At 47.9% G+C, this 26,501-nt stretch overlaps 2 protein-coding genes across 3 annotated transcripts in view; one reads left to right on the top strand and one right to left on the bottom strand.

The window, feature by feature from the left end:
- Positions 1–11: 11 nt before the first annotated feature.
- On the top strand, positions 12–16,012 carry LOC146352951 (solute carrier family 25 member 36-A-like). Its single transcript, XM_084835248.1, has 7 exons — positions 12–258; positions 11,005–11,181; positions 11,350–11,427; positions 11,917–12,017; positions 13,390–13,456; positions 14,260–14,543; positions 14,692–16,012. Exons 1-7 carry the CDS (start codon positions 218–220, stop codon positions 14,886–14,888), a joined length of 945 nt encoding a protein of 314 aa, XP_084691374.1. The 5' UTR covers positions 12–217; the 3' UTR covers positions 14,889–16,012.
- The window catches only part of CLSTN3 (calsyntenin 3), a 43,783-nt gene continuing 33,246 nt past the window's right edge, over positions 15,965–26,501 (bottom strand). For both annotated transcript variants that reach the window (XM_084835234.1, XM_084835235.1), the window contains 5 exons: positions 23,975–24,145; positions 20,720–20,865; positions 20,467–20,602; positions 17,905–18,122; positions 15,965–17,793 (listed from right to left, as the gene is read on the bottom strand). In XM_084835234.1, coding sequence (XP_084691360.1) covers positions 17,629–17,793; positions 17,905–18,122; positions 20,467–20,602; positions 20,720–20,865; positions 23,975–24,145 — 836 coding nt within the window. In that variant the 3' untranslated portion in view covers positions 15,965–17,628. The remainder of the gene's footprint in view (positions 17,794–17,904; positions 18,123–20,466; positions 20,603–20,719; positions 20,866–23,974; positions 24,146–26,501) is intronic.

Here is a 26,501-nt window from a genome sequence, read left to right as displayed (position 1 = left end):
GAAGGCCACGCGGGCTTTGCCGCGAAGGGAGCCGCGGGCGGGGGCCTCGGAGCGCACCGGCAACAGCCTGGCCTTGCCCGGCGCAGAAAGAGCGCGCGCCGGATCCGGAGCCCTGCCCGAGGGAGCCACCGAGAGGACGGAGAGACGCGCTGGGGAAGAGGCTCGCCGGCCGGAGCAGGAGCCAAGCCGGGCGCCGCCGCGCGACGAGGGCCGCGAGATGCCTCGTCGGAGCACGGCGCTGCACCTCTTGGCAGGCGGGTGAGTGGCCGCGGCGGAGTTCCGGGCCGGGAGACGAGCGAGAAGCGCGATCCGTGAGGGTTGATTCGGACGTGCATCCCGGCTTGTTCAGTGTGGGACTCCCCTCCAAGCGAGCCTGCATAGGGCGGCAGCAGGGGCGCGTTCAGGCAGGGCCTGATCCACAGTGGACCTACCGCTAAACGGAAGAGGCAGAGCACGTGCTTTGCCCGGGGTTCCAGGTTCGATCCCCAGCATCTCCTGTTGAAAGTTTGCGGGTGGCAGCGCTGGAAATGGCCGCTTTATGCGAGCAGCTGCCAGCCAAGAATAGGGAGCAGCGGGCTAGAGATAGACCAGTGGTCGAACTCCCTGTAAGATGCAAGGTTTCACGTAGTAGCACTTTATTAGGGGGGGAGCGTGGCAGGAACGTTTGCACAAGTTAACAGAAAATAATAGAGGTACTGGATGGTTTTTGTTCTTTTCTTGGACAAGGGCTGCAAATCTCAGTTCAGTGTCAATTGCTGTTCTGCCCAGTGCTGATCACGTTCTATTCCGGACCCGTTTGCTGCAACATGAAATTTCCCTCTCGTGAGATGACTTTTCAAAATGATCCCTATGGAAGAGCTGTATTCAAATAGGTTCGCCATGCCTTACCTGGATCCTGCATTTATATAGCTTGCTTTAAGCCTTTTACATACCTTATCTCAGTAATCATTACCACAGCCATGTAATGTATACCAGTATTCTTGTGCCTGTCTTGCTGATGAAGAGCTGAGGCTGACAGAATAGTGCCTTGCTTAAAGCCACCTAGTAACACACAATCCAGACCGTGTTTGCTCAGAACTAAGTCCCACTGCCCTGATTTCAGCAGAGTGTGCATAGGACTGCAGCCTTAGTTCCTGCCTCAGGGGACCTTGGATCAAAGGATTCCCCAGCTCATCCTCCTTAGCAATTATTTCATACCAGTCCTTCTCATTTTTATTTCAAACGGCAAAGGGCAATCTCCATCCTCCCCCTGCCCTGGCAAAGAGCAATCTCTCCTTCCTTCCCTTACCCTGCGGCAGAGTCGGGAAGAAAGCAGCAAAGAGAAGCCCCCAGCCAGGAAACCTCCTGCAGTGGCACCTCCTCTTCTGAGCTCTGCCACTTTGTGAGGGGGGGGGGAGCAAGGGAAGGCAGTGGCTGTTCCTACTGCCTCTCTCTTGCTCACCCGTTCTTGTCACTGGGGCAGGGAGGAGTGAGCCCATAGTGCTGCCTAGAGAGAGATTTGAAGCAACAGCCTTTGCCTGCTCACCCTCTCTGTCCAGGTGATGCAGCAAAGACGGCTGGCCAGGGAAGGAGCAGCAGTCTCGCGCGCTCACCTGAGCTCTTCCTCCGGATGGCGTGGTGGGGATCGCATCCATCTTCCTGGCCATGCCACCAAGTGAGAGAGGGCAAGTAAGCAGGCAGAGGGGGTGGCTACTCCTTCAAGGAGCAGCAGCTTCTTCTTTTTGCTTGCTCCGTCTGGATGGCCCCATTGGGCTGAATCCTTCCTGCTACTGCGCCCTTAGAGAGACAACTTATTAACTGGTAGAGCTTCCAGATGGAGAGGGCAGGTGAAGTAGCTGCAACTACCCCTTGCCCAACCTTGCTGCTCAGAGAAGGTACAGCTGAGCAATCCTATAGAACAGAGCAGGGATGCAGAACCTCCGGTCTGTGGCCCTAATGTGGCCCACCAGGGTCCCCAGTCCAGCTCACAAAGGCTCCCAGGGTGGCCACGCCCCTTCCTCACGCGCACCCACTGGCCTTTGCTTCGTGTTTTGATCCGCATTTGCTTGTCAGCGCTAGAGAAGGCTGGAGGTGTATAGGCTATGGCATACATTTGCTCCTTCCCTGTGCTGCCCACATCCTGTCTGCAGTTCTGCCATTTTAGCCAATCCGCCAGCATGTCTTCATCAGTGGAACAGCTCTGCTGGTGGAGTGTAACTTCTGCCGTTGTATCCAAGGCGTTCTGCTGGCATATCTGTTGTGGTGGAGGTGTATCTGGCATTCCCCCGGCATAGCCAGGCTTCCAACAGATCTTATAGCTCCTCAGCTGGTGTATCTTCAGTATGGGATTGTGCCCTTCATCCCTAAAGACTCTGGGAAAAGCGCCGAAACCTCAAGAAAACCAAGTCAGCTGCACATGTTCGCCTGCTACACATTTTTGAAAGGTATATCCAAAATGTTCCCCTAATGCAGCCTTTTCCAACTTGGTTCCCTCCAGATGTTTTGGACTACAACTCCCAGGATTCCTGACCATTGGCCATGCTGGCTGGGGCTGATGGGAGTTGATGTCCAAAACATCTGGAGGGCACCAGATTGGGGAAGGCTGCCCTAAGGCAAGATGAGGACAATGTTTTACCAGGAACAGGTATGAAAAAGTAGGGCATGTCCCTGGTAAACTGGAACAGTAGGAGAATGTGGATTTGGGCTACTCCTTTTCTGTGCCACAGCCCACTCAGTTGGCTTGACTGCTTATGGCAGGGGTCCCCAACACACTGCCCATGGGCACCTCCAACTGCACCCATGAAGCTCTCCCCTCCCTGCTCCCTTCAAAAAAAATTGTTTTAAGAAAACCTTGGAAAATGTTAGGGCGGTCTTCATTCTCTTCCTTTCTTGCCTCTAGCCTTGCTCTTTCTTTCCCCTCTACCACTTTACTTTGCTATTTCCCCTACCCTCTCAGCCTCTAGCCTTGCTATTATCCCCCCAACCTTTTTAGCTCACTGTTTATCTCACCCCTAGCTTCCAGCCTTGCCCTTTTGCCTTGCTGTTTCTCCCTCCCTCCCAGCCTCTAGATTTGCTATTTCTCCCTGGTCCTTGCCTCCAGCCTTACTCTTTATCTCCCTGTACCACTTTGCCTTGCTATTTCTCCCAGCCTCTAGCCCTATTATCTCTCTCCCACACTCCTCTTTAGCTCACTTTTAACTAGCCAGGCCCCCATGGCAGCTATCATGTGACACCTTTCATGGGAGCCATTTTGTGATGGTGCCCACAGCAGTTTCTCAAATTCTGAAATGTGCCCACGAGTCCAAAAAAGTAGAGAACCCCTGGCTTATGGCAAAAATCCAGTTCTTCTTTGCAGTGTAGCCTCAGAATGACAGGTGGAAGTTTTGTTGCAGTTATTTGTGGCCCAGCCTTCCAACTCTCCAACATCAACAGTTCTTCCCCAAGCCACCGTCCTGCCCTTCCAGTTTCCACAGCATTGCACATGCTTACAGCCCTTGTGAGGACAGGCAAGGATGTACTGGCAAAAGGCCTCTTACAGAAGCCCTTGATAGCAAGGCCAGGTTTCCCATCTGACTGTATCTGATTCTGCCAGAGATGAAGATCAGGAGAATTGGGTAAGGAGAATTCATATACTGATATTTCACCTTCCCTCAGTAAACAACTCTTCTGTACAGAAGGACAAATAACTAGGTTCTTTCTGCCAAGTAAACCACAGGAACTGCTGTGTATCCAATGGAAACCATTTCTACGGTGCATTTAATATAGCTTTTTTGAGGAAATTGTTCCTTTGCTTTGTTGTTTTTATTTTATTATTTAAAAGATTTATATATTCAGCAGAGCTTCCACTATGGGTTACAAACGCAAAGAAAGCGGGTTTGAGTTGATAAGAGAGGAAGGTGGGGTGGAGTTAGGAGTCTTGACCCTCTTTGCAGTGTTGGGAACATATCGTAGCCCAACAGCAGGTGAGACCTGTTTCTGGATGTTTCAGATGCAGATGGGGGGCTCGCTGTCTCGAGTTGTTGTTGTTCAGTCATTCAGTCGTGTCCGACTCTTCGTGACCCCATGGACCATAGCACGCCAGGCCTTCCTGTCCTGCGCTCTCTCCCGGACCGTGCTCAAGTTCATATTCATTGCATCTGTGATGCTATCTAGCCATCTCATCCTCTGCCGTCCCCTTCTCCTTTTGCCTTCAGTCTTTCCCAGCATCAGGGTCTTTTCCAGGGAGTTTTCTCTTCACATTAGGTGGCCAAAATATTGGAGCTTCAGCTTCATTATCTGTCCTTCCAATGAGCACTCAGGGTTGATTTCCTTTAGGATGGACTGATTTGACCTCCTTGCAGTCCAGGGGACTCGTAAGAGTCTTCTCCAGCACCACAGTTCGAAAGCATCAATTCTTCGGCGCTCAGCCTTCCTTATAGTCCAGCTCTCACAGCCATACATTACTACTGGGAAAACCATAGCTTTGATTAGACGGACCTTTGTCGGCAAGGTGATGTCTCTGCTTCTTACTATGCTGTCTAGGTTGGCCATAGCTTTCCTCCCAAGGAGCAAGCGTCTTTTAATTTCATGGCTACAGTCACCGTCTGCGGTGATCTTGGAGCCCAAGAAAGTAAAATCTGTCACTGCTTCCATTTCTTCCCCTTCTATATGCCAGGAAGTGATAGGGCCAGATGACATGATCTTAGTTTTTTTAATGTTGAGTTTCAAACCAGCTTTTGCACTCTCCTCTTTCACCCTCAACAAGAGGCTCTTGAGATCCTCTTCGCTTTCTGCCATTAGGGTGGTATCGTCTGCATATCGGAGGTTGTTGATAATTCTCCCGGCAATCTTAATTCCGACCTCTGATTCATCCAACCCGGCATTTCTCATGATGTACTCTGCATATAAGTTAAATAAGCAGGGTGACAATATGCAGCCTTGTCGTACTCCTTTCCCAATTTTGAACCAATCGGTTGTTCCATGTCTGGTTCTTACTGTTGCTTCTTGACCCTCGTACAGGTTTCTCAGCAGACAGGTAAGGTGATCTGGTACTCCCATCACTTTCAGAATTTGCCACAGTTTGTTGTGATCCACACAATCAAAGGCTTTAGCGTAGTCAATGAAGCAGAAATAGACGTTTTTCTGGAATTCTCTTGCTTTCTCCATGATGCAGCGAATGTTGGCGATTTGATCTCTAGTTCCTCTGCCTCTTCTAAACCCAGCTTGTACTTCCGGTAGTTCTCGGTTCGCATACTGCTGAAGCCTAGCTTGTAGGATTTTGAGCATCACCTTGCTGGCATGTGAAATGAGCGCAATGGTGCGGTAGTTTGAACACTCTTTGGCGTTGCCCTTCTTTGGAATTGGAATGTAAACTGACCTTTTCCAGTCTTGTGGCCACTGTTGAGTGTTCCAGATTTGTTGGCATATTGAATGCAGCACTTTAACAGCATCATCTTTTAGGATTTTAAATAGCTCGGCTGGAATACTGTCATCTCCGCTAGCTTTGTTGTTACTAATGCTTCCTAAGGCCCACTTGACTTCACTCTCTAGGATGTCCGGCTCAGGTTCAGTGCTGTCTCGAGTGCTCCTCCATTAAAAATACATATATATTTAAAATCCCTGTATATAGGAAACAGACACGTCAGGGAGAAGCCTAGGTTGAAACTCTTTCCCCTGGTATAGGATGTTTTGTGTAAAGGGGTTTTTATGTTTGTATGGAGGAGCATTCAGTCACATGAGCTCCAACCTGCAGTCTGAAGTTGTGCAGGCCAGACACAGGCCTCATCTGCTGTTTGTGAGAACTAGGTCTGAGATGTCTTAGAGTATCCAGCTACTGATTAGTGATACCATTTCTGCCACTGACTCACTGAGTAACTTTGACCACATCTTTTGGTGAACCACAAGAATAACCAAAACTATTTGATATCAAAGGAAGATTTTGTCATCCGCATGGAGGATCTGGTCCCCTCTAGTCACACATATACGTTCAGCTAGACTACAAGTCTGGATGATAACAAGTGGGGACAATATATGACCATATAAAAGCTGAAAAGATGTCAAAAATGAGTATAGAGCATCTACATATTTTCAAATTCTGGTTGAAGCATTGCCTCCTTTGAAATTCTGGAGTTCTTAAGAAACTCCTTTACTCTCTGAGTCATTGTCTTAAAGCACTAACTATTGGAGAAGGCATTCATGGGACATTATGGTAAGTTCTGTTTCTTTGCAGGTGTTATTCCTTATTTAGGAGATGTAAAAATCGAAATAATTTATGCTTTAGGACTAGAGGGAAATATAAATGTCATCTGTAATAATAAAAGGGATGTGTGTCAGTCCATCTGTCTGTCAGTGCTATAGTGCCAAGACCGGGGACTTGACATGCATACCTAGGGATCTCTACTGTGGACTCTAGGGATATGCACCTTGGGTTACTTTGCTTTAAAAATACATTAATTGTAATTAATTTAAATGTGTCTGTGTGGTTGAAGCTTGCAACAGTACGTTCAACCGCCAGAGGCAGACTTCCCTAACCGGCACATACTTTTGCAGCTCATACAGTTTAAAGCCAGGGGAGATTATGGGGTTCATCACACAGACCTTTTATCCTGCTATTGAGATGGCTCTCTCTCGGAAGTTTGCGGGCTCTTTACATGATGCTGTTAACGTCCAAGGTGCCTCCTGCAACTTCCCCCAGCCTATCTCATGTTTTTCCCCAAATGCAAAAAATGTGGTATTTTTCCCAGCCCACGGAACAGGAGCGCCATAACCTCCCCGTGAAATTCTCCAATAGCTGAAGAAACCGCCGTGTCTACCTGCTGTGGGCATTTGTTTTCAGTTATTGGGGGCACGGTCAGGATGACGAAGGCATTGAGGATGGGAGCGGGGTTGCATAGAAGGAGACCTGAGCAGATTTGAGAGGCACAACAGCAAGAATCATCTGCTGATTGCAACTCCTGCCTCCACATTTCTCAGTTGGAGGGAGAAGAGGGTAAAATGCATCACTGCAATGGAGACACATCTGATCGCCCACTCCACCAAGCTCAGAAGCAACATCCTCTGTTGTTTCAGAACATCCCATTAAGTTTAGTGGGGCTTACTCCCAAGTAAGTATGCCGAGGCTTGCAGACTTGCAGGGTGATCTTATGTCTACTCAGAAGTAAGTCCCATTGAGTTCATTGAGGCATACTCCCACATAAGTGTGCCAAAGGTTGCAGACTTACAGCACAATCCTATATTTTATGTCTACTCAGAAGTAAGTCAGAGGTTTCCTGGGGGCTGCGAGAAAACAGTACAGAAGAAGTTAAGCTAGGGGATATAATTTTAGCTCACGTTTGCATCAAAATTGGCAGTATGATTCTGGTACTCAGACTTCCTAGCATCCTCTCAGTGCAGGAGATGCAAATTATCACATCCTTGACAACTATATAATTCTTTAATGAGAGTCCCAAGGCACTTCTCAACTGATTTACATTCTGACATAGCTGTAAAACACACTTCTTGGTTTTGTCATGATTGTTGTTTAGATTGGCAAAACTGTTTGCTGATCCTCCATAGTGATGAACATTCCCCCCCCCCCCTTTGCTGCGTGGCTACAACTAATTTTAAAGTGGAGTACTTCAGTCGGAAGGGTACAGATTCTTCCTTAAAATGTGTAGTAATGTATCAAGGTTGAGTTTTCTCTTGGGTTTACTAATTGTGCCAAGCCACTCACCTTGCATTTCCCTAGGATTCCAGGCTGGTTTCTCAGTGTTATTTATCTTAGAGTTACCTTTTGAACTTGACACAGTCTTTGTTCAAACTGCTGCTGGCTGCAACGCTCACCACTGTCTGTCAAGAGACTTTGACTGATGACACTGAAAGGCCAGATGCACGCACACCCTCCACCGGGAATTTGCTTTAAACTATGCCAAAAATGATAGAGGAGAGCAGACTCCATCTTGGAGACACCACTTGTTGCTGGCGTTATATCACAGACCTGTATCTCCTCCAGCCAATAATGAGAGCCAAAATGTGATAACAAGTGAAATCACATGGATTTCATTCTTGGTATATTTATTCCTATCTGTTACTGCTAGGTACGCATGTGGATGCATACACATACACTCCTGTCTTGCTTCCTTCCTATAGCGCCATGTCTCCGAAGTTATCTTAAGATATCTTAAGATGATACATGTATGAAACAGAAAGCAGGCACAAGCAGTGGTGCCCCTCAACCTGGTAGGTTATGCAACAATTGAGTCTTTGGCCAGATGCACAGAGCATTTTTTAAGAGCTGAAAGACCTCTGGTTTCCCTTATCTAGTCACGGAACTGGCTGGCGAAAGGGTGTCAGAGAATGGATCAGAGAAATAAGTTTGCTAAAAACCAAACATTTGGTAGGTTATTTTAACTGAGTACATGAATTGTACTCCTTTCTTTCCATGCAGCTGTCGTTGCCAAAAGGATGCACTCATTGGCTAGGTTCAGACGACACTCTTAACCCATTGTGGGTTGTATTCAGGAACGAACCACAGTGGGTTAGTGTGTCATGTGGGGGGTGTTTTGCCTGACCACGATCAGTAAGTTACCTACCTTCGTTACTCACCCTCTGCAGAGTGGATACAGGGTCCCTGGGTGGTTTACCGTGCCATTTGTTGGGCATTCCGTAGATAAATCTGGCCGACCATAGAGACGGCCACCTAGAGTGCCCTGAACTTTTGGTGATGTCTAGCCTGCACGTTCTAACTCTCTGGTCACAGTTGCATAGCAATGGCTGGAGCAGCCAGCACAACTCTGTTCCTGCCGTAATGGCCGCTGGAATACAGAACCGCAGGAGTGGGAGGACAATGAGGGAACCACGAAGCAGGGATGGGTATGGGAACCATGCTGCCCTGTGGGGTTCTGTGGTCGTGTGTGGGGCGTGTGTGTCATGGTTCCCTTACCCCTTCCCGCAGTGTGGTTCCCTCGCCACCCTCCCCCCGTGATCATGTGAACATGCCCATTGACTTGGCTTGCACGTAATGACAACCCAGAGTATGGGTTGTTGTTGAATTGTGGATTGTCGTTACACGCAAACCCTGCACTAAGGTTTAACTGGGTTGTTAACTACGAACAATGCAGGAAAAGAACCCATGGTTTGTTGTTGGGTTGTGAACTCTGGGTTGTTCGTGATTAACAACCCATAGTTAAACCATAGTGCCGGGTTTGCACGTAACCACAACCCAAGATTCAGTGGCAACCCATACTCAACCCTTTCTCTGGGTTACTGTTACATGAGAACCAGGTCAATCCCTCCAGTCCTTTGGCCACCCTCCTCTCTCCAATTTGGCCCTACTGCCTCCTAGGCTCCCTCTGGCTGTAGCCTGCTTTGTATCACACAGACTACTCTGTCCTTCTGCGAGCTTTCCACCCCCTCTTCCTAGGACTTCCCACCCTCTTGGCCCCCATCCCCCTTCAGCACATGGCCCCACCTGTCTCTGAACTGCAGGTTAGATTATTCCTCAAACCAAACTGATCTTTCTGTTCCCTCATAGCTGCTGCATCGGTTGTCACCGTTCCATGGCTGGCCACCCTCCCCTCATTAATTAGCAGTGCTGGCTCCAGATTTCATAGGGCCCTTGAGGAAAATCCCTTCAGTGGACTCTTCTCCCGGAGCGGGCCCACCTCCATGCTGCCGCCTTTTCACTCCCTCTGGGCCCAACCTGCACTCCTGCCCAGAGGGAGAGGGCAAGGCAAGTGGAGGCTGCCGCTCCTTGCTCGCATCACTGCTCGCAGGGCCAGGAAGGGCAAGTGAGCAGGCCGTGGCAGTGAGGAGGAGGAGGAACAGGGCCTTTGGGCTCAGCAAGGGGCCCCTTGCTGGGATATGGGCCTCAGCATGCCCAGTGGCACTAATCCCTGGCGCTGGCTATCTTCATCAGGGAGTTCATGAACGTGCTGTGACGCAGTAGATGCCATAGATTTCCAGGCCAGGAGCACACAATCCAAATATAATACTCATCGCATTGCCAAACAGTGTTTCCTTCACATTATGTTGGATGGTAGCCCAGGCACTGCGAGATCGCATTAGCTGTCCCTAACTGCCTGAACCCCAACAACTTCTGTGGCTTACTCAGCCAAGGAACTCACACAGAGAAGCATATTTCCAGAACTGGGTGAGCCAGGTGATCTAGAGATCTAAGCTCTGTCTACTCACTGGGAGAGGACCAGGGGGCAGTTTCCACACTGCAAAGATAGCAAGCGCTCTGCCCATCTGCTGTGGTACCATGGGAGAGGCTTGCAAGGGAACAGAGCATATTAGGCAACCCAGTATGCAAAGTTCGTGACATTTGGGCCTCCCTCCCACTCAGACTTTAGAGCTGCCGCCAATTCTGCTCAGAACAGGCTGGAGCCAGGACGTCAGCATGTTAATCAGTTGCAAAGCCACAGAGGTGTGTGTGTGACGCACTTCCATACCTCAGGATACTGCATGGAAAAAGTGGGACGGGGGCAGGTAGCAATGGAGGCGGTGGGAGCTGCTGCCCCAGTTTGTCTGGTACACAGTCTCTCACTTCACACAGTAAGTTATCCTGTAATAGCAGCTTGTATGATTTGACTTGTTCAAAGAGTGAACCAGACATTAGTCGAGTTAGCAGCCCCTGGCAAGGTTAGGGATTCTGGACTCACCTCTCCTCCATGTCAAGGTTGCTAACTGTGTAAAATATATTATCCTTGGTAGGTGACATTTTCTGTTCCATTGGGAACACACCAATCTCTGAATTATCCAAAATAGTCAGGTGGGTGTGTCTGAGGACACTGCACAGCAAGCACATTTTTGCCACAGTGTATGCTCAGCAGGGAGCCCGTGCCAGTCCACTCCTCTGACAAGCGTACCTACATGATACTTGTCAGGTAGTTACATATTTAGCTGTTTCCTTTAAAATGTAATGCATGAAGAGCCTCTGAAACATCACAGAATGAGCTGTTCTTGTAGGCAAGGGTTATCATTACAAGATAACAACCCTGAAGGTAGCCTCTGAAACATGACTGGCTAAATAGGCAGTGACTCTGCATTTCTTCTTTCTCTCCCCAGATTTGGTGGCACAGCCGGAGCCATCCTGACCTGCCCACTGGAGGTAGTGAAGACGCGCCTGCAGTCCTCCGCCTTGGCCTTGAGGCCACTTTGCCTACCCGCAGCACAGCTGCAGGGGGTGAATGGAGCATTGATCCGCCCTGGACTCCCCTCTATAGGGGCCCTTGAGTTATTGAGGTGAGTAATGGAGACAGGAACGGATTTAGGCTCTGTGGAAACCCCTGGAAGATGCCCTTGCATCCCCCACCCATCCTTCGTATCTCTATCTGTGGTGGCAGCTTCTCCTCCACCCACTCAGGGAAGAGGGCAGACCGTAATCTACTCATTCATTCCCTCCTTTCACAGAACCATTCTAGAGAAGGAAGGAGTTCGTTCCCTCTTCCGAGGCCTGGGGCCTAATCTTATTGGAGTTGCCCCTTCCAGGTAAACCTGCCTTATAAGGACAAATTCCCATCCCTTTTTCCCCAAGCAGAACTTGCACACAGATTCTCATTGCAACCAACTATATATGCTCAAAGGGCAGTGGTAGTGGGAGAAGTAATACAGAATTGGCATCCATGGGCTTTTGGGTGGGCAGCCACGCAATGGGGCTGCATATTATATTTAAGCAACATATTTGCCCATAAGCACTTTTATACAAGCACTTCATGCCCACATTTATACTACAGTTTAAATAGCCTTTGAACCTCTCATCCTGTTTCTGCAAACATCGTTAATGAAGAGGAGAGGTATATTTCATGCAAACGAGCATTTTGGCCATTGTAGAGTTCATGTTCACATTATAAACCAGTCGAAGCAAGAACCCTGAATCTGAGAAGGGCACAAGTGTATCAGAGCATAGCTCTGCTTTCTTGTGGATGCTTCTGGTGGAAAGGTATCTTAAATTTGTCCAATTCCCCCTCTCTCTTCTAGGGCCATTTATTTTGCTACATATTCAGGGGCTAAGGAGAAACTCAACACAGTACTTGTGCCAGAGTCCAAGAAAGTTCACATGCTCTCAGCAGCCTGTGCAGGTAAATACATGTCATATAGATATGCATGTTTGGGCATCCTCGGGCCACTTTACATGTTGTGCCCTGAGCTTTAGTGAAAGATCAAAATATTTAAAACATAAATAAATAAATAAAACTATATATGTCACATCTTACAGGAGTAAGCAAATGAACTCCTGACATAGCTCCTGACTATGCTGTCATTCCTGAAGATTTGCACATATGTTATTCTTCTTTGGGAAGCTGCAGGCTCCCATGCTGAAGAGGGGGGGGGGGTGTCACCACATATGACTGCAAAGAGGGAAGCATGAGTTTTTCCCCAAGGGAGGTATGGTTCAACAATACTATAAGCAAGAAGGATCTTGGAATTGTTGTCGATCACAAGCTGAATATCAGCCAACAATGTGATGTGGCTGCAAAAAAGGCAAATGCTATTTTGGGCTGCATTAATAGAAGTATAGCTTCCAAATCCCGGGAAGTACTAGTTCCCCTCTACTCAGCACTGGTTAGGCCTCATCTGGAGCACTGTGTCCAGTTCTGGGCACCACACTTTAAGAAGGATGCGGACAAACTGGAGAGGGTTCAGAGGAGGGCAACAAAGATGATCAGGGGACTGGAAACAAAGCCCTATGAAGAGAGACTGAAAGAACTGGGCATGTTTAGCCTTGACAAGAGAAGACTGAGGGGAGATAGGATAGCGCTCTTCAAGTACTTGAAAGGTTGTCACAGAGAGGAAGGCCAGGATCTCTTCCTGATAGTCCCAGAGTGCAGGACACGGAATAATGGGCTCAAGTGACAGGAAGCCAGATTCCGGCTGAACATCAGGAAAAACCTCCTGACCGTTAGAGCAATATGACAATGGAAACAATTCCCTAGGGAGGTGGTGGGCCTCGTCCTGAATGCCACATTGGAGGCATTCAGGACGAGGCTGGAGAGCCATCTGTCAGGGATGCTTTGACTTGGATTCCTGCACTGAGCAGGGGGTTGGACTCAGTGGTCTTATAGACCCCTTCCAATCCTGCTATTCTGTGATTCTATGATTCTTCCCTATACCCATATAGGTAAAAAATCATGTTTGAAGCAGCCCATAGCTTTCTTCTTTCTGCTTCGAGTGCCAAGAAATAAAGGTGGTGAGGGAATTTTCAACGAGGGGAAGGCAAAAGTAAAACTAGAATTCTTAGGTGCAGTTCAGCCAGAATTAAGCACATTGAGATGCCACTGGAAAACCATGGAAGAATTAAGCCTGTGATTTTCTCCGGCTGAAATGAGCTGCTTATGAAAACATCATTTGGCTGGATTTGGACCCTATAAACCCTCAGAACTGATCACTAAGTGTCCTCCACAAACCACAAATTTTCACATTGGTACCTTTGAGCTCTCCTCCTCTCCCCAGGAGCCACGTCTGCCACCTTGACCAACCCCATCTGGCTGGTGAAGACCAGAATGCAACTGGAAGCTAGGTAAGGAAAGCAAGCTGTGCCCCTGTCCATAACATTGTTTTGAGGCACCTGAGCTTTGGAGGGTTTTCTTTGGTAGAAATTGTCTCCAGGCATCATGGAAAACCAGCAGACAAAAGAAGACCTCCTCCACTTGTGGGAGGTGAGTAATTGGCAAGCTGTGTATGTGCTACAATTCCCCACCAGAACAGAATTCAGAAACCTAGGAATCTCAGCTCTTTTCTCCCCCCGACCCCCTTAGAATTGCAAATAAATGCTTGGAACTGTGGCTAATGCCTAGTGCAGCTCAGAAGCCCAAAAAAGACTGGATAAGATTTTTCATGGTTAGAGGGTGGGGTGCCACCTCTTGATGACTAGAAACTGGATAAATTATGCAAAATACTAAAAACCTGCAGAATAAACTGTGCAAAAGATGAAACAACCGTACAGTTGATTTGCATGATTTATGCAGTTTGCACAATTTAGTTTTTGGGGGTACAAAATTGACATTTGGGGTACAAGGGTTTGATAATGGGTTGGATCCGGGGTCTGCCTTCCACAAGTGGAAGGGCTCCTCTCGTGGGAAGTCCCTACACCTGACCTTTGGGGATCCCACACACACACACACCACAGCTCACCCCATTCAGCAGGGTCTCCCATTTTCAGGGGCTGGAGGAGCAGAGTAGGGAATGGGGGGGAAACCATGTGCACTTCATCCATCTTAAATCTGGACCCAACCTTGTGATTTTACCCCAGAGAACATGCGGCTGTGGTTATTGGTGGAGCCAGGCAACGATGTCCCTGTCCCTTTCTCGCTCCATCTGCAGGGCCAAAGGCGAGAGGTCCACCAGTGGCCTTCAGTGTGCCATGCGCGTTTACTACACGGAGGGCCTGCGGGGCTTTTACCGCGGGATCACTGCCTCGTATGCTGGTGTCTCTGAAACCATAATCCATTTTGTTATCTACGAAGCACTGAAGCAACGGCTCAAGGAGCATCGGCAGTTCCTGACACCAGCGCTTACCCTTTCGCCCAGCAGCCGGGACTTCTGTGGGCTGATGGCAGCAGCTGCCACCTCCAAAACATGTGCCTCGTGCATTGCCTACCCACATGGTGAGTGGCACAGGGAGTTCTGTGCTCTTGTCCAAACTTGTGTGGCCTGGATCAGAGGAGTGGGGAGTTCCCTGCCAGCCAGCTTTCCCTAGAAGATGGGAAGCTAAATTTGCTCATCTCCTTTTTCTTTTCTCCCTGTGCTCCATAGAGGTCATCCGGACACGGCTGCGAGAGGAGGGCTCTCGTTATCGCTCCTTTGCGCAGACACTGCAGCTTGTGGTCAGGGAAGAGGGTCCCTTGGCTCTTTACCGCGGGCTGCTGGCCCATCTGATTCGCCAGATCCCCAATGCTGCGATCGTCATGGTCACCTATGAACTTACCATTCATTTGGCAACGAAAATGTGAGACTCTGCCCTTCCTGAGGACTGGCCGCAGTGGCCAAGTGCATGCAGGGATATGTTGCCTTAATAAAGGGCACTTTCCCATTCCATGGTTGAGTACCAACAGCCCTAAGAAAGTCTGAAGGCTAGCAGCCTAACACTTTGTTTTCAAGAACTGATAACTGAAGGAGGTCTTCTACTGTGCTGAGTCTCTGTCAAACACCTCAAGGATCAGAGGTGCAGTTGGACAGAGGCAGGGCTTGGCACGCAGAAGTAACCGTGCAGAAATGAATGCCTAAGGAAGCTACTAGAATTCCTGTTTGTTAAGCAGTCTTTCCAGTGTCTGTTGCTGAAACAGTCTTTCCAGTGTTCCAGGCTCTAAGGCGCTGGCCACGTTATTCAGTGCAGAGGAAGCGTTATGCTCCCCTTCTCCTGGAGCATTTGAATCAGGCTAGCCAGATGGCTGAGAAGATACAGCAGTTGTAAGGAAAGCATGTAAAAGGAAAACGGGGGGATATTCTGTAGGAAGCAGGCTAGTGTATAAATGTTAGCCTCAAAATGGAGGCTAACCTGCACCGCTCTCTGATCAGAATCTGACTCTCATGGAAGATAATGAGGTTCCCCTTCCTCTCCTTTAGAACCTGCAGCTGGCAACTTGCCCTGTTCTGATGGCAGGCAGGACATCTGCACCCTTTGAATTCATGCCAATTTCCTTTTCCCTGCTTGTGGAAGCACACCAACATGGTGAAGCTGAGTGCAGGAACTTTTGCTCCCTGTTGCAGAGCGAGAAGACTTGCCGCAGCCCCCTTTTGTACTTCCCTTCCGAAGCCTTGTTTACAGGTGTTCCCTTGCAGATCTTGCCTTCCTGATAGGAGGTTAAAGGATCAAGCAAAGAAGAGGGTAATATGCAGGCAGCTACTGTGGGATATCCTCCAAGGGGGAGGGAGGCTGCATCGCAGTGGTGTGGAGAGCAGCCCGAAACCGGGATCCAGCAGCTCCTCCAGTGCAAACCTTTGTACATTTGTACTTGGTCTTCTGGCTCCATTTGTTGCGTAGGAATAATGATGCAACACATTTTTAGATACACTGAAACTCTGTTTTAAGTTAATAAAAATTTTCATACTTTATTAATAAAACACCAGTGCCGAGACATCGCTCTTCTTTCAGAACACATTGTATCATGACTCAGGACCTGGACCTATTCACCTTAGTAGAGCAATCCTGGGATCCTGAGCATGGAGGAGACTCTCTCCCTGGACTCTCTCAGGAAGCCACCCCAGGTTTCCACATGGATTCCTTGCCTACATCCTCAGATACCAACAATTCCTCCCCAAAACTCATTTGCCTCTGGGTCTCCTGCCTTCACCAACACATTAGCCCCAGAGGCAGCTGGAGACATCACAGCCTCACTAGAGTGCAAACCTCCAGAACAGAGTCAGGCCCCTTCAACTGAGCTCCTCCAGGGCCCAGCTTGGACTCGCACTCGCCTCCCTGCAGGACTATTTCAGCCCCCAGTAGCCTCCCAAACAGTGCTGGAGGAACACTGCAGATTACCAGCTGCCTGAAAGAGGTCCTGGTCGCTCACCTAATCTTGGCTTTGGGTTCTACAGCGCACTGCCTAGGACCCTGGCTTTCGGCATCCTCTCCATGCTCTGCTCTAATGCCTGCCTGGTGAGTCCATGGCTGAGTGGGGCAGCAGGCATTTTTGAGCCCACCACCGGGCAGTAAATTCTCTGAGGCTGCCAGATGTGAACAAGAAAGCTGCCTGCGGTCCAGGAAGGAGCGGAGTACCATTTCACTACATTCCCTCTTGTTTTTGCCTTGGCAGGTAGGGCATTAGTGAGAGAATAAAGCTCCCCATCCCTGAAGGAAGAGCCTCCAACATTCCAGACCTTACATTTTTTTAAAATCCTTTTTTATTTTAAAAGCTGCTCCATTCCCTTCTCCACATCACTGTTCCTTCACTTGTTTGAATATTATTGACAATTTTACATAGCGACACAAGCTGCAGGCTTTTTCTTTGCATCAAACAAGAAAACAAGAAGAAACCTCAAACAACATTGAAAAAATATACAATATATATATATATATGGTATCTTGGGGCCTCTGTTGTACCCCATTTGTCATACCGCCCCCCCCCCAGCTCCCCTCTCATTTCTCTGTATTTCTGCTGCACAGCATACCAATCCAGCTTACCATTTTGTTAGGATGGGGAACAAAGGCTGGAGATCAAAGATAGAGGGCCCAGCCCCACTTGAGTTCAAGCACGCAGCTGGAGAGTTGGGAGGAGCCACAAATCTGGGGAAAGTGAGAGGTTCCTCCCCTGGGCACTGCTACCAAGAGACGGGCCAGAGTGGGCCTTCTATGAGGCAAGGTGGAGCAACCACCTCAAGAGGCAGATTTGGGGCAGCAGAACTGTAGGCAGACCGATCTGAAACGTAGGGCACATCTGACAGCAATGCTCTTGCGCATCTCCCGTTCATTCTGAAGAGGCTTGCGCTAGAGAACTTCCCGTTGGATTGTGCCCCATGTTAATTAGCGGAAGGGGAAGGCTCTAATTAGGCTTTCTGCCCCATGCACCAACGTGTTGTGTCTTGGGCCCACCTCCATTGTGCAAACAAGAGAAAGCAGGAGGGAAATGGGGTGAAGAGTGGGGAAGAGAAAGAAAAGAAGAAGTGGGGGGCAGGCCATGCCCCCAAATACCAGACACACGCAGGACTGCCCTCTCGGTGCTCCACTTCCTCTCCTCCCTCCACTACGTGGCTCTAGTAGCGGCCAGGGGCCTCTCGCTTGCCCACAATACGCGGGTTGTCGGCAGCATGGCCGCCTGGTGACTCAGAGTCTCTGCTGTCCTCGTCTTCCTCTTCAGTGGCCTCTCTGGCTTTAGACTCAGCACTCTCTGCTGCCCTCTCCTGGCAGCTCTGGTATGACTGTTGAAGAGAGAGAGGAGGTGGGGCCTGAGCAAAGCTGAGCTCTCAACTACAGCTCCACTTGGCATCCCCCCCCCCTTTCCCGGCCCTCCCATTTCTTCCTCCACTCACCTCCATGGGGTTGACGATGATGGTAAGAGCAGAGTCATCCCAGAACATCTCACTCTCCTTGGCACAGACGCTCCCTTGCCCCCCTGCGGATTCCCCTGTGCACTCGCGCTCGCCCCCTCGCCTGTGCAAGGAGTGGATGCGCAGGACGCCCAGGATCACCATCAGTGCCAGGAAGCCTACGCACGCCACAATAATGATGGTAGCGGCACTGGGGACCACTGCGGGAAAGAAAAGCGGGGACACAAACTCAGCCTGATCAAACTTGTTGCGGCCAACTAAGGAACTGGGATGTGGCTTTGGTGGGCGACCCTTTTGTCGCATGAGATGCATGTCCAGCTCTCCACTGGAAGGCAGTGGTGCAGCTAGGTGATTTTAGACCCTGGACGTAATGGTCTGGGGGGGGGGAGCCCTTTAGACAGCCATGTGGATTGCTTCAGTTGCGAACATTTCTCCCTTCCCACCAACATCCCATGCTTTACAATGGCTTCTACATTTCTGATAGCTTGGAGAAAAACAGATAGTTTGCTGATCCTGATTACAAAAAATAATAATACTTTGAGTATATGCGGTGTTGGATTTTAAACTCATTTAAATCATACTCACTTAAACCATCACAAGAACAGGAATAAAATGGAGTTTGCTTCTGCTGCCCTGATATTAAACACATTTACTTTGGAATAACCACAATTTTGTTATAGAACGAGTTAATATATTTTAGAGTAAAACTAATAAGTGAGCACTGCTACCTATGTGCCCAGATGGCCACTCCCTGGCTATATTTTTTTTTAAATACTAAGAAGGAAAGGATGCTCTGGTGAGCAGTATCAGCCTGCATGGGCCCTGGCATACCCATCTGCCATATTCCCCATCTAATGCTGCTCTCTGGGTGGTCCTTTGGGGGTCTCCTGGGCTGCAAGGCCCTGGATCGTGGACCAAGCCACTGGAGGAGGGACCCCTACCACTCCAGGATGTGGAGCTGGCCAGTGACTGAGATGCCTTTTGGGATGGCGCAGACCACAAAGAACAGGTCTTTCAAAGAACAGTGTATCTCTGGATACCAGTTACTGGGAGACAGAGTTGGGGAGGGCTATTGCCTTCCCTTTTCCTGCTTCTTGGAAACATCTGGCGGGCCATCATTAGAGAGAGAATGCTGGACAAGATGGAATCTTGATTAGATTCCACAAAGCAATTCTTATGACTATTCTGCTCATGAGATGTTTTCTGTTTGCAGATGCCACCTCATACATTCATAGTATCCCAACATACCTTTGCCCTGACTACTGAAGGAGCTGTCTTATCAGCTGCCATTGCAATGATTTCTGGATTCCCTTTTTATGTATTTCTTTATATTGCTGTCTTGTGCTTTTCTGAAAGCTCAAGCATGTTAAGAACAGATTAGTTGCTAGGGAAAGGGCACAAAGCCATTTAGGGCTTTACAAGTAAAAATCCAACTTAAATCTTTGGATTCCCTGCCGAGGGAAGTATGACTAGCTACCTCATTGACAGCATTTAGCTGAAAACCTCATTGTTTAAGAAAACTTATCTGGCTGTCAGCAGTGCAAGAGTGAAGACAGCCATACTGCCCAAAGAGAACTCAAAGCGGTCCCTTGGCATCCTTTCAGTTTGAATGATAGGCATACCTACCAGTGAATCAAACGCTGGCACAACCATACGTCGTGATCCTTTCCCCATATTTCAAGCAGGCCAACTGCCATCGTTTTAGGCACAGACGTGTGTGTGTGTGTGTGTGTATCTGTTCATCATCTTAGTAAAAAATATATACCAAGTCAGATCACAGGTCCATCTCAGTATTGTCTACACTGATGGATACCTTGACCCTGGAGAGGAGAAGTACATTTGGACTGAGGCAATTACAGATCGCCCTCCCTGCTCTAAAGATGTTTCCTCTGTCTTCATCCCACATTCTGTAGGTCAGGCAATCGTATCCTGCACAAACTAGCCTTCAAGGGCACCCCACCCAGATAGCATTACAGTAATTCATCCTTGAGATGGGAAGGTCTGAACAACAACTGCTAGGCCCCAAACTGAAGAAAAGTCACAGCCTCTTCATTGAGTGATTTTGGTGTAAAGAGCAACCTAACTTTCTGGGCAAAAACTCACTGATGAGGTTTTCCAGTCTACTCTCTCCTCGTCACAGGATCTGAAGACTGATTATAATGGTTTGATTTTGCTCACATGTATTCTGAATGCAGTGGTTGCCTCTCTCTGGATCTAGGCAGACTGGCTCTGTGACAGCTAGGTGGTGGCACGGAAGAACAAAGCCAAGAATACTTTGCAAACAGCCCTGCTCACTTTCCCTCTCTCTTCCGTTCAGTGTCTTCCCCACAATGAGAATAAGGATCTCCTCTGTGCCCCCTTCTCACATTAGAGAATGGCCCCAATCCAGTTAGCAGCCCTTCCCCTCCTGTGGCTACTTTGAAGAAAAGAAAAGGACTGTGTTGAGAGACCCATCTATTTTGGCCCTAAAAAACTGTGCGTGCCATCCCGCCCTTTCTCATCACCATTTCACAGTCTGTGTGTAGAGGAGCAATCAGTACATACTGGAATTACGATGGACATTAGCCAGGCTGTGGCCAGAGAGTTCTGGTGGCAGATGGTGGCCTCGATGCATGAACTGCTGGGCACTCATAATGTGGTTGGGGTGAGCAGCTCGGTTCATGTTATGAAGCACATTCACCTGCAAAGAGAAGTTCACACTCTGAAGCACTTGATTTCAGACTGGCCCCACGGATTTCAGCTGTAGCCATATTTACATGAGCTTTGAATTTCCCGCGCTCTCCTGGGACAGACATACCTCAACAGTAAACTCATTGCTGGAGTAGCGCCCATTCATCTCAGTACAAGAAAGACGGAACTTTCTCTCATAAAGGGCAGCACCATGACGGATGCAGTAAGAGACCTGGCGAAGGATCTCTTCATACACAGCAATACTCTCCACGCCTAGAAATGGAAACGGAACATCAAAAATGGGGGTGGGGGAAGGGGGAAGGCTATCAAGCCGGATTAATTCAGGTCTGGATATCAACATGCAAACTGAGGGTATAACTAAACTTTACATGAAGATGCAATAACAAAAGTCCAGTGGTCTTCTTTATCACTCCAAAACACCATGGGGAGGGGGAAATACAGAGTGGAGAAGGGGAAAGCTGCCCATAACTTCTCCACCCTGCCCACTGCTGCCACTTTTCCCACTGTAAGGCTCCAGGCCTGTTTACCTCACAAAGGGCTTCTTCACACAGAGTTTTTATCCTGCTATTTAGATTGGTTACTCATGGAAGTTTGTGGGCCCTTTAGATGACATCGCCAACCTCCAGGGCATCTCCTGCACTAAATGACCTTGATACCATTTTTTTAAAAGATCGGAGATAATGAGCTATCAAATTACCCCACTTGGGTTCCCTCTTGAAAAGAGGAGAACCTGCAATAGGAGGGGCTAGACCACAGCACCATCTAGCAGCTGTATAATGAAACATATGGGAGACTCAGATAAGGGGGAAAAGGAGGGGGAAAAGGGGATGGGAAAAGCAAGAGTGTGTAAAGGGGGTTCTTGGTGATCCTGCATTTAAAACAAAAGCAGAAAGCCCCATTTTAAATGCAGGGTTCTGGCTTGTGTAGAGATGCTCAAACAAGCATCTGGAATCCTGTAACAGGAAAGGAGCCTTGGGGGAGACACAATGGTTGGGGAAGGGTTAAGCATTGCCTCCACTGGTCATCCACTTCCCATGCAGTTTTATAGTGAAGAAGCAGGTTAACAGGCTTCTATTACCAATGTTTGTATGTAATGTTTATTGATCATGCTGACAGGCCAAGAGTGGACTTAATTCAACAGGAGGCTGGAGAGCACCTGGGGTTTCAGCTCAAGAGGTTCATGGATTCCTTTTTGGCTCTTTGTTTTCCTGACGTGCCATGCCAAATAGCAGGGGATCAGAACAGGGAGCTCCCCTCTGGCAGCCAACCTGGTTTCGACGCTGGGCTCAGAGGATGAACAGAGTGCTCCATCTTTCTCTGCTCCCACTTGCTCACCGGCACAGACCTCCTTGTTGCCTATGGCAACCAGGCTATTGCTTAAATACAAGGCTCGTTTAATGTCCCAACACATTTTGAAAATAGTTTCCTCAGGAATGCTACAATTAAAAAGTAACGATGTAGATATTATTAAATGTTAAATATATATGCAATGAATTGTAAAAACAAAAGAACCTTATAGTAATACTATAGAAAATTAAAAGGGACAGCAAATATAAAAAACATCCAGAAAAACACACAAATCACTTATATAAATACTAAATGTTTGAGAAATAATCAACAGGGTTACAAACAAAATGAAATAAATTTTTAAAACTGCCTCATATTAATGAGATACACTTTACATAACACTCTGTCCTTAACTGTGCTATGTAACCGAATGATTCCAGAGTATAGCTCCAAAGAGACTTATATAACCTACTTTGGGTTTTCATGATATATTTGTTGCCCCTTTCCCTTTTTAATAATAATATTGTTGTTGTTGTTGTTCAGTCATTAAGTCATGTTTACAATTATTGCACATATGTTTTAATAATATTGACACACTGGATATTTTTAACTGTAGTGTCCCTGAGGAAGATATTTTTTGAAATGCATTGGCCTAGTGAGCCCTGAGGAGGCATGGGGAACAAGTGATACGGGTGGGGGTTCTAGGCCAAAGGGGCAGCAAGGGAGAATGGGCACAGTCTTTAAACAGTGTGAGGCCATCACAGAGGGGTGGAGCTGGAGGAATGAAAAATCATGGGTCAGGAAATGCAAGAAAATGAGAGCAGAAAAACAGGGTGGAATAAAGCTGAGGAAAGAGCTAGAAGTATGGCAAGGAGTTTGTGTTAGATACAGATGAGGGACGGGGAGTGAGTACTTTGAGGAGTGGTATTATGTGGTCTGAGTGACAAAAGAGGCAAATTATTTTGGTAGCAGAGTTCTGAGAAGAAGTGAGGGGACTGCAGGTGCAGATGCGTGCTAATACTCTGCTAAGCAAGAGAAGGGTTCTCCCGCAATGGCCACAGTGTTCACTTTCTATACCAGCTCTAGATATCACAAAAGGATCTAGCCGGCCAGAAGGAACTCGCTACCTCCCCAAGGATGTCACCAAGAACAAGGAAAGTGCCTACTCATATCCAAGGCAGCAGGAACTCTTGCAACTATGAATCAAAACTTTCAGTCACCACAGCCCAAACGCTACATAAGAAAAGCAGCATTCTGCAGTCTGTATAAACTATACAAATTTACATATTATGTGCTCCATTTTCTGTGAATCACGGGATAGGTAAAAGAAAATGCTGTACATGAGCCCCAGACCCCCGGAAGCCGGCTCAGCCCACCCCTTGCTTTACATTTCACCAGACATTGCTGACCTGCTTTCACCCCTAACCCTTGCAACGTTACAGGTTAGAAAGTTGCTTCTTAAAAAATAATTGAAGCTGACATTCTCAGGATGCTGAATTCTGCATCTAATGCCAAATGTGTTTTTTCTGAACTTCCATGGCGCTACTAATATCTGAGGAGAGAGCCAGGGGGAAAGCACTGAAAGAAAAGCGAAGAAGGATAAGCTCAAGAGCCATCAAAGGCACGGGCTAGACCTGGTGGGCACACAGGTGCCAGGGCTAAACCCTCCCCCTCCCCCCCTTTGTGTCTTACCTTCCTACTGACTTCCCAGGTGCTTTTCCCCTAACCAGAACTCACTTCCAGTATCAGGGCTCAGCTAAGGAGAAAAACATCTGGAGAGGTAGACAATAAGGAGGTAAAATGCAGGTAGGAGAGGGGTTTGTACACACAGTCCACCTACATACTCCTCTTGCTGTTAAATGTTGAGGCACCCACCCGTTTCTACTCGATTGGGGCAGATATGGCTTTAACACAAGGCTCTGCTGCTGTCACAGCTAGTCTGGCCCTGAGCATATGAACACTGTCAACTGGCCGAACAGGACTCTATAGTGCCAGGGATTCTAGCATTTCTAGATAGTGCAGGGGAGGAGATGGATGGTGCCAGACAAGGAAGAGCTGTCCAGAAGATACCCACCTGTGACAGTAAGATAGGCAGAGGTGTTGATGAGCTCCAGGCCTCGCTGCTGCAGAGAGGCTCCATCTAAGAGCAGATACTCTCTCTCAGGGTCCAGTTCTTCTCCAACCAGTGATATCTCACAACCATCCAGATTGTGAACAATCTCATCTGACATCCGTGTATCTGCCACTGCAAGGAAGCGAAAATAGGGAGACTATGAGAGAAGGTAGTAGAAGCAATATCTCGCTGATGTATTGGTTATATGCACATCCCACCCTTCTTCCAAGGAGCCTGGAGTAGTATTTTAGTTTCACAACAAGGGGCAGCTTGCAAGAGATAGGAAAATTGTATTGTATTAGCCAAAGGCCAGGTTAAAATGTCCAAGCATCAAGATGCAAATATGCCTAAGAATTACACGTAGCTAATGCAGACATGATTAATCAAATAAAAAGCTTGAATAACTACATTTCTCCAATTTTAGCAGCAGAAAAAGCAGAACATGCTACTTTTAAGGTACAGCCCTATCTTTGTTTCAGAGCACTCTGACATTTCCAAAGCTCTAGCGGGCTCCTGCCGGCAGAACAGAAGTGTGGGAGGAGTGATGTATGCTGCTCTTCCCCTGGGTTTTTTTCATAACCTTTTCCCTCCCGTTGCAAGCAATGGGAGGGAAATCATTTAGACCAGCTCCAGGGCTAGGCGAAAGGTTTCCACATGTTGGGGGTGTGGTGGAGGGCTTTGGGTCCTTCAGATCTGGAGCCTTCCCCATTGCACCCACACCACGAACTCTGACATTGGAGAGGTGAGGGACATGGATCTTTCTGCAGGGAGGGGGCCTCTGAGAGGTGGAGGACCATGTAAGCCACCTTGGGTTCCTTGCAAAAGGAAAAAACGCGGAATTTAAATGTCATAATAAAAATAAATAAGTGAATCTCCTCCTCTGAGATTGGGGTTCTGTCCCTGACCTCAGAGGGGGGTTTCCAATCATCCTATGGACCCTGGGAAGCTTCCCCAGGGACCGCAGTGTTGCTCTGCCCAAGTTACTGATGCACCCAAATTGCCAAGCACAGTTTTAGCTACAATCGACTGTTGTGCAATCCATTCCAAATGCTTGTCACGTTCATATTCTGTACACAGAGATCCATTGCTATGTCAGAAAAATAATATACTTGATGTATGAGTAGTGGAGCACATGTCTACTTCACACAAAGGTACAGAGAGCTGATGTAGTCCAGCTCCAGAAGGTTCCCAGTTCAGAACTCACCTTAGTGAGTCTAAGACAAGTCACTCTCTCTCAGATTTACCTCCACCTTGACATACTCAATCTGCAATCTGGGGATATTAATTCTTACAGTCCTGTTGCAAAGATCACTGTGATAACAAATGTAAAATGCACTAAGCATTAGCATATGCATTTGTTTCTCAGTACATTGGTCAAAAAGTTTGCACTGCAAAGCTGACGTTTTCTTTCTGATATGAAGATTAATCTCCATTAAAGTTTCCTGCTCCTTCACTCTCCTCAGTGGTTTCCCTCCTCTATTTTGTCTTGAGTTTAAATGACCCCTAATTTTAAATCTCTTCACGATTTTGCCCAGGCCTGCCCCTTTTCTCTTCAGTCTCCTCACACTTCTTCCTGCTCTTTACATCTGCTGATCAAGCTTCATGTCCTTCCTATTTTTTATTTCCCACCTCCATTTCTGTTTCTCCTCCTTAGGGCAAAGGAATCAGATGCAATATAAAAAGAGTTCGAACAGCAGGTTGCTCAGTCATGAGGTGGGCCTGCTTTCAGAACTGAAATGAGTATGACGAACTTGCATACCAGTAAATCAAACACCGGTTCAGCCTTGTCTCCTCTCCCCATGCTTCAGATAGGCTGCCCATTTTTAAAAGCATTGTATGGACATGCATCCATTTATTCATCCATTCATTGCCAAGACACCAAGTGCTAAACTACTCCAGAGATTGGACGAGCATAGCTGAGATAGACACAGGGGCAGCCAATCATCATTGTGCACAGCCTATTTCACAATTGCAGAATTGTTTTTTTCATAATAGGTACATTTGGACTGAGCACAGGGTGTTCTACAAATTTTTCATCTGCCTTGGTCCTTATTTTTGGAATGCCCTCTCACTCAGTATTTGCCTCTTCAAATGTCTCATGTCTCCTCCCCAGGTCTTAACTAACACTGCTCCTAGCCTCCTCCTCTTTTGCCCTTTTGGAACTCTCTGCTCTTAGCCATCTCTTTCCCTTCCCACTCTCTCTTTTTATTTCAAGAGTTCCAGGGCACAGCTACCCAACACGCCTAGGCTGGTGCAATGAGAACATGAGAACAGCCCTGCTAGATCAGACCAAAAGGCAGTCTTGTGTGGTACCTGTTTCCCACAGTGGCCAGCCAGTTCAGTCAGCAGAACCAGGAGGGGGACAATTCCCCCTTCCCTCACACACCGTCAAAACCTCCTCCAGAGGGCTGGGAATCCCTGCAAAGCAGATTTTAGGGTGGCACAAAGGGCCACATGGGGGAGGAAGGAGGGAGAAAGTCCCCTCACG

The sequence above is a fragment of the Heloderma suspectum genome, chromosome 2 (assembly GCF_057233095.1).
Source record: "Heloderma suspectum isolate Gila_16-S chromosome 2, 16-S_ref, whole genome shotgun sequence".
Lineage (NCBI taxonomy): Eukaryota > Metazoa > Chordata > Lepidosauria > Squamata > Helodermatidae > Heloderma > Heloderma suspectum.
The sequence above is the reverse complement of the archived record's forward strand: the minus strand, read 5'-3'. Positions and strand labels throughout refer to the sequence as shown.

Bases quoted from the DNA above. Each gene is read 5' to 3' on its own strand.
- LOC146352951 (XM_084835248.1), top strand. From the start codon at position 218: ATGCCTCGTCGGAGCACGGCGCTGCACCTCTTGGCAGGCGG. The intron at 11,428-11,916 runs GTAAACCTGCCT...TCTCTCTTCTAG, and splicing joins ATTGGAGTTGCCCCTTCCAG to GGCCATTTATTTTGCTACAT. The intron at 14,544-14,691 runs GTGAGTGGCACA...TGTGCTCCATAG, and splicing joins GTGCATTGCCTACCCACATG to AGGTCATCCGGACACGGCTG.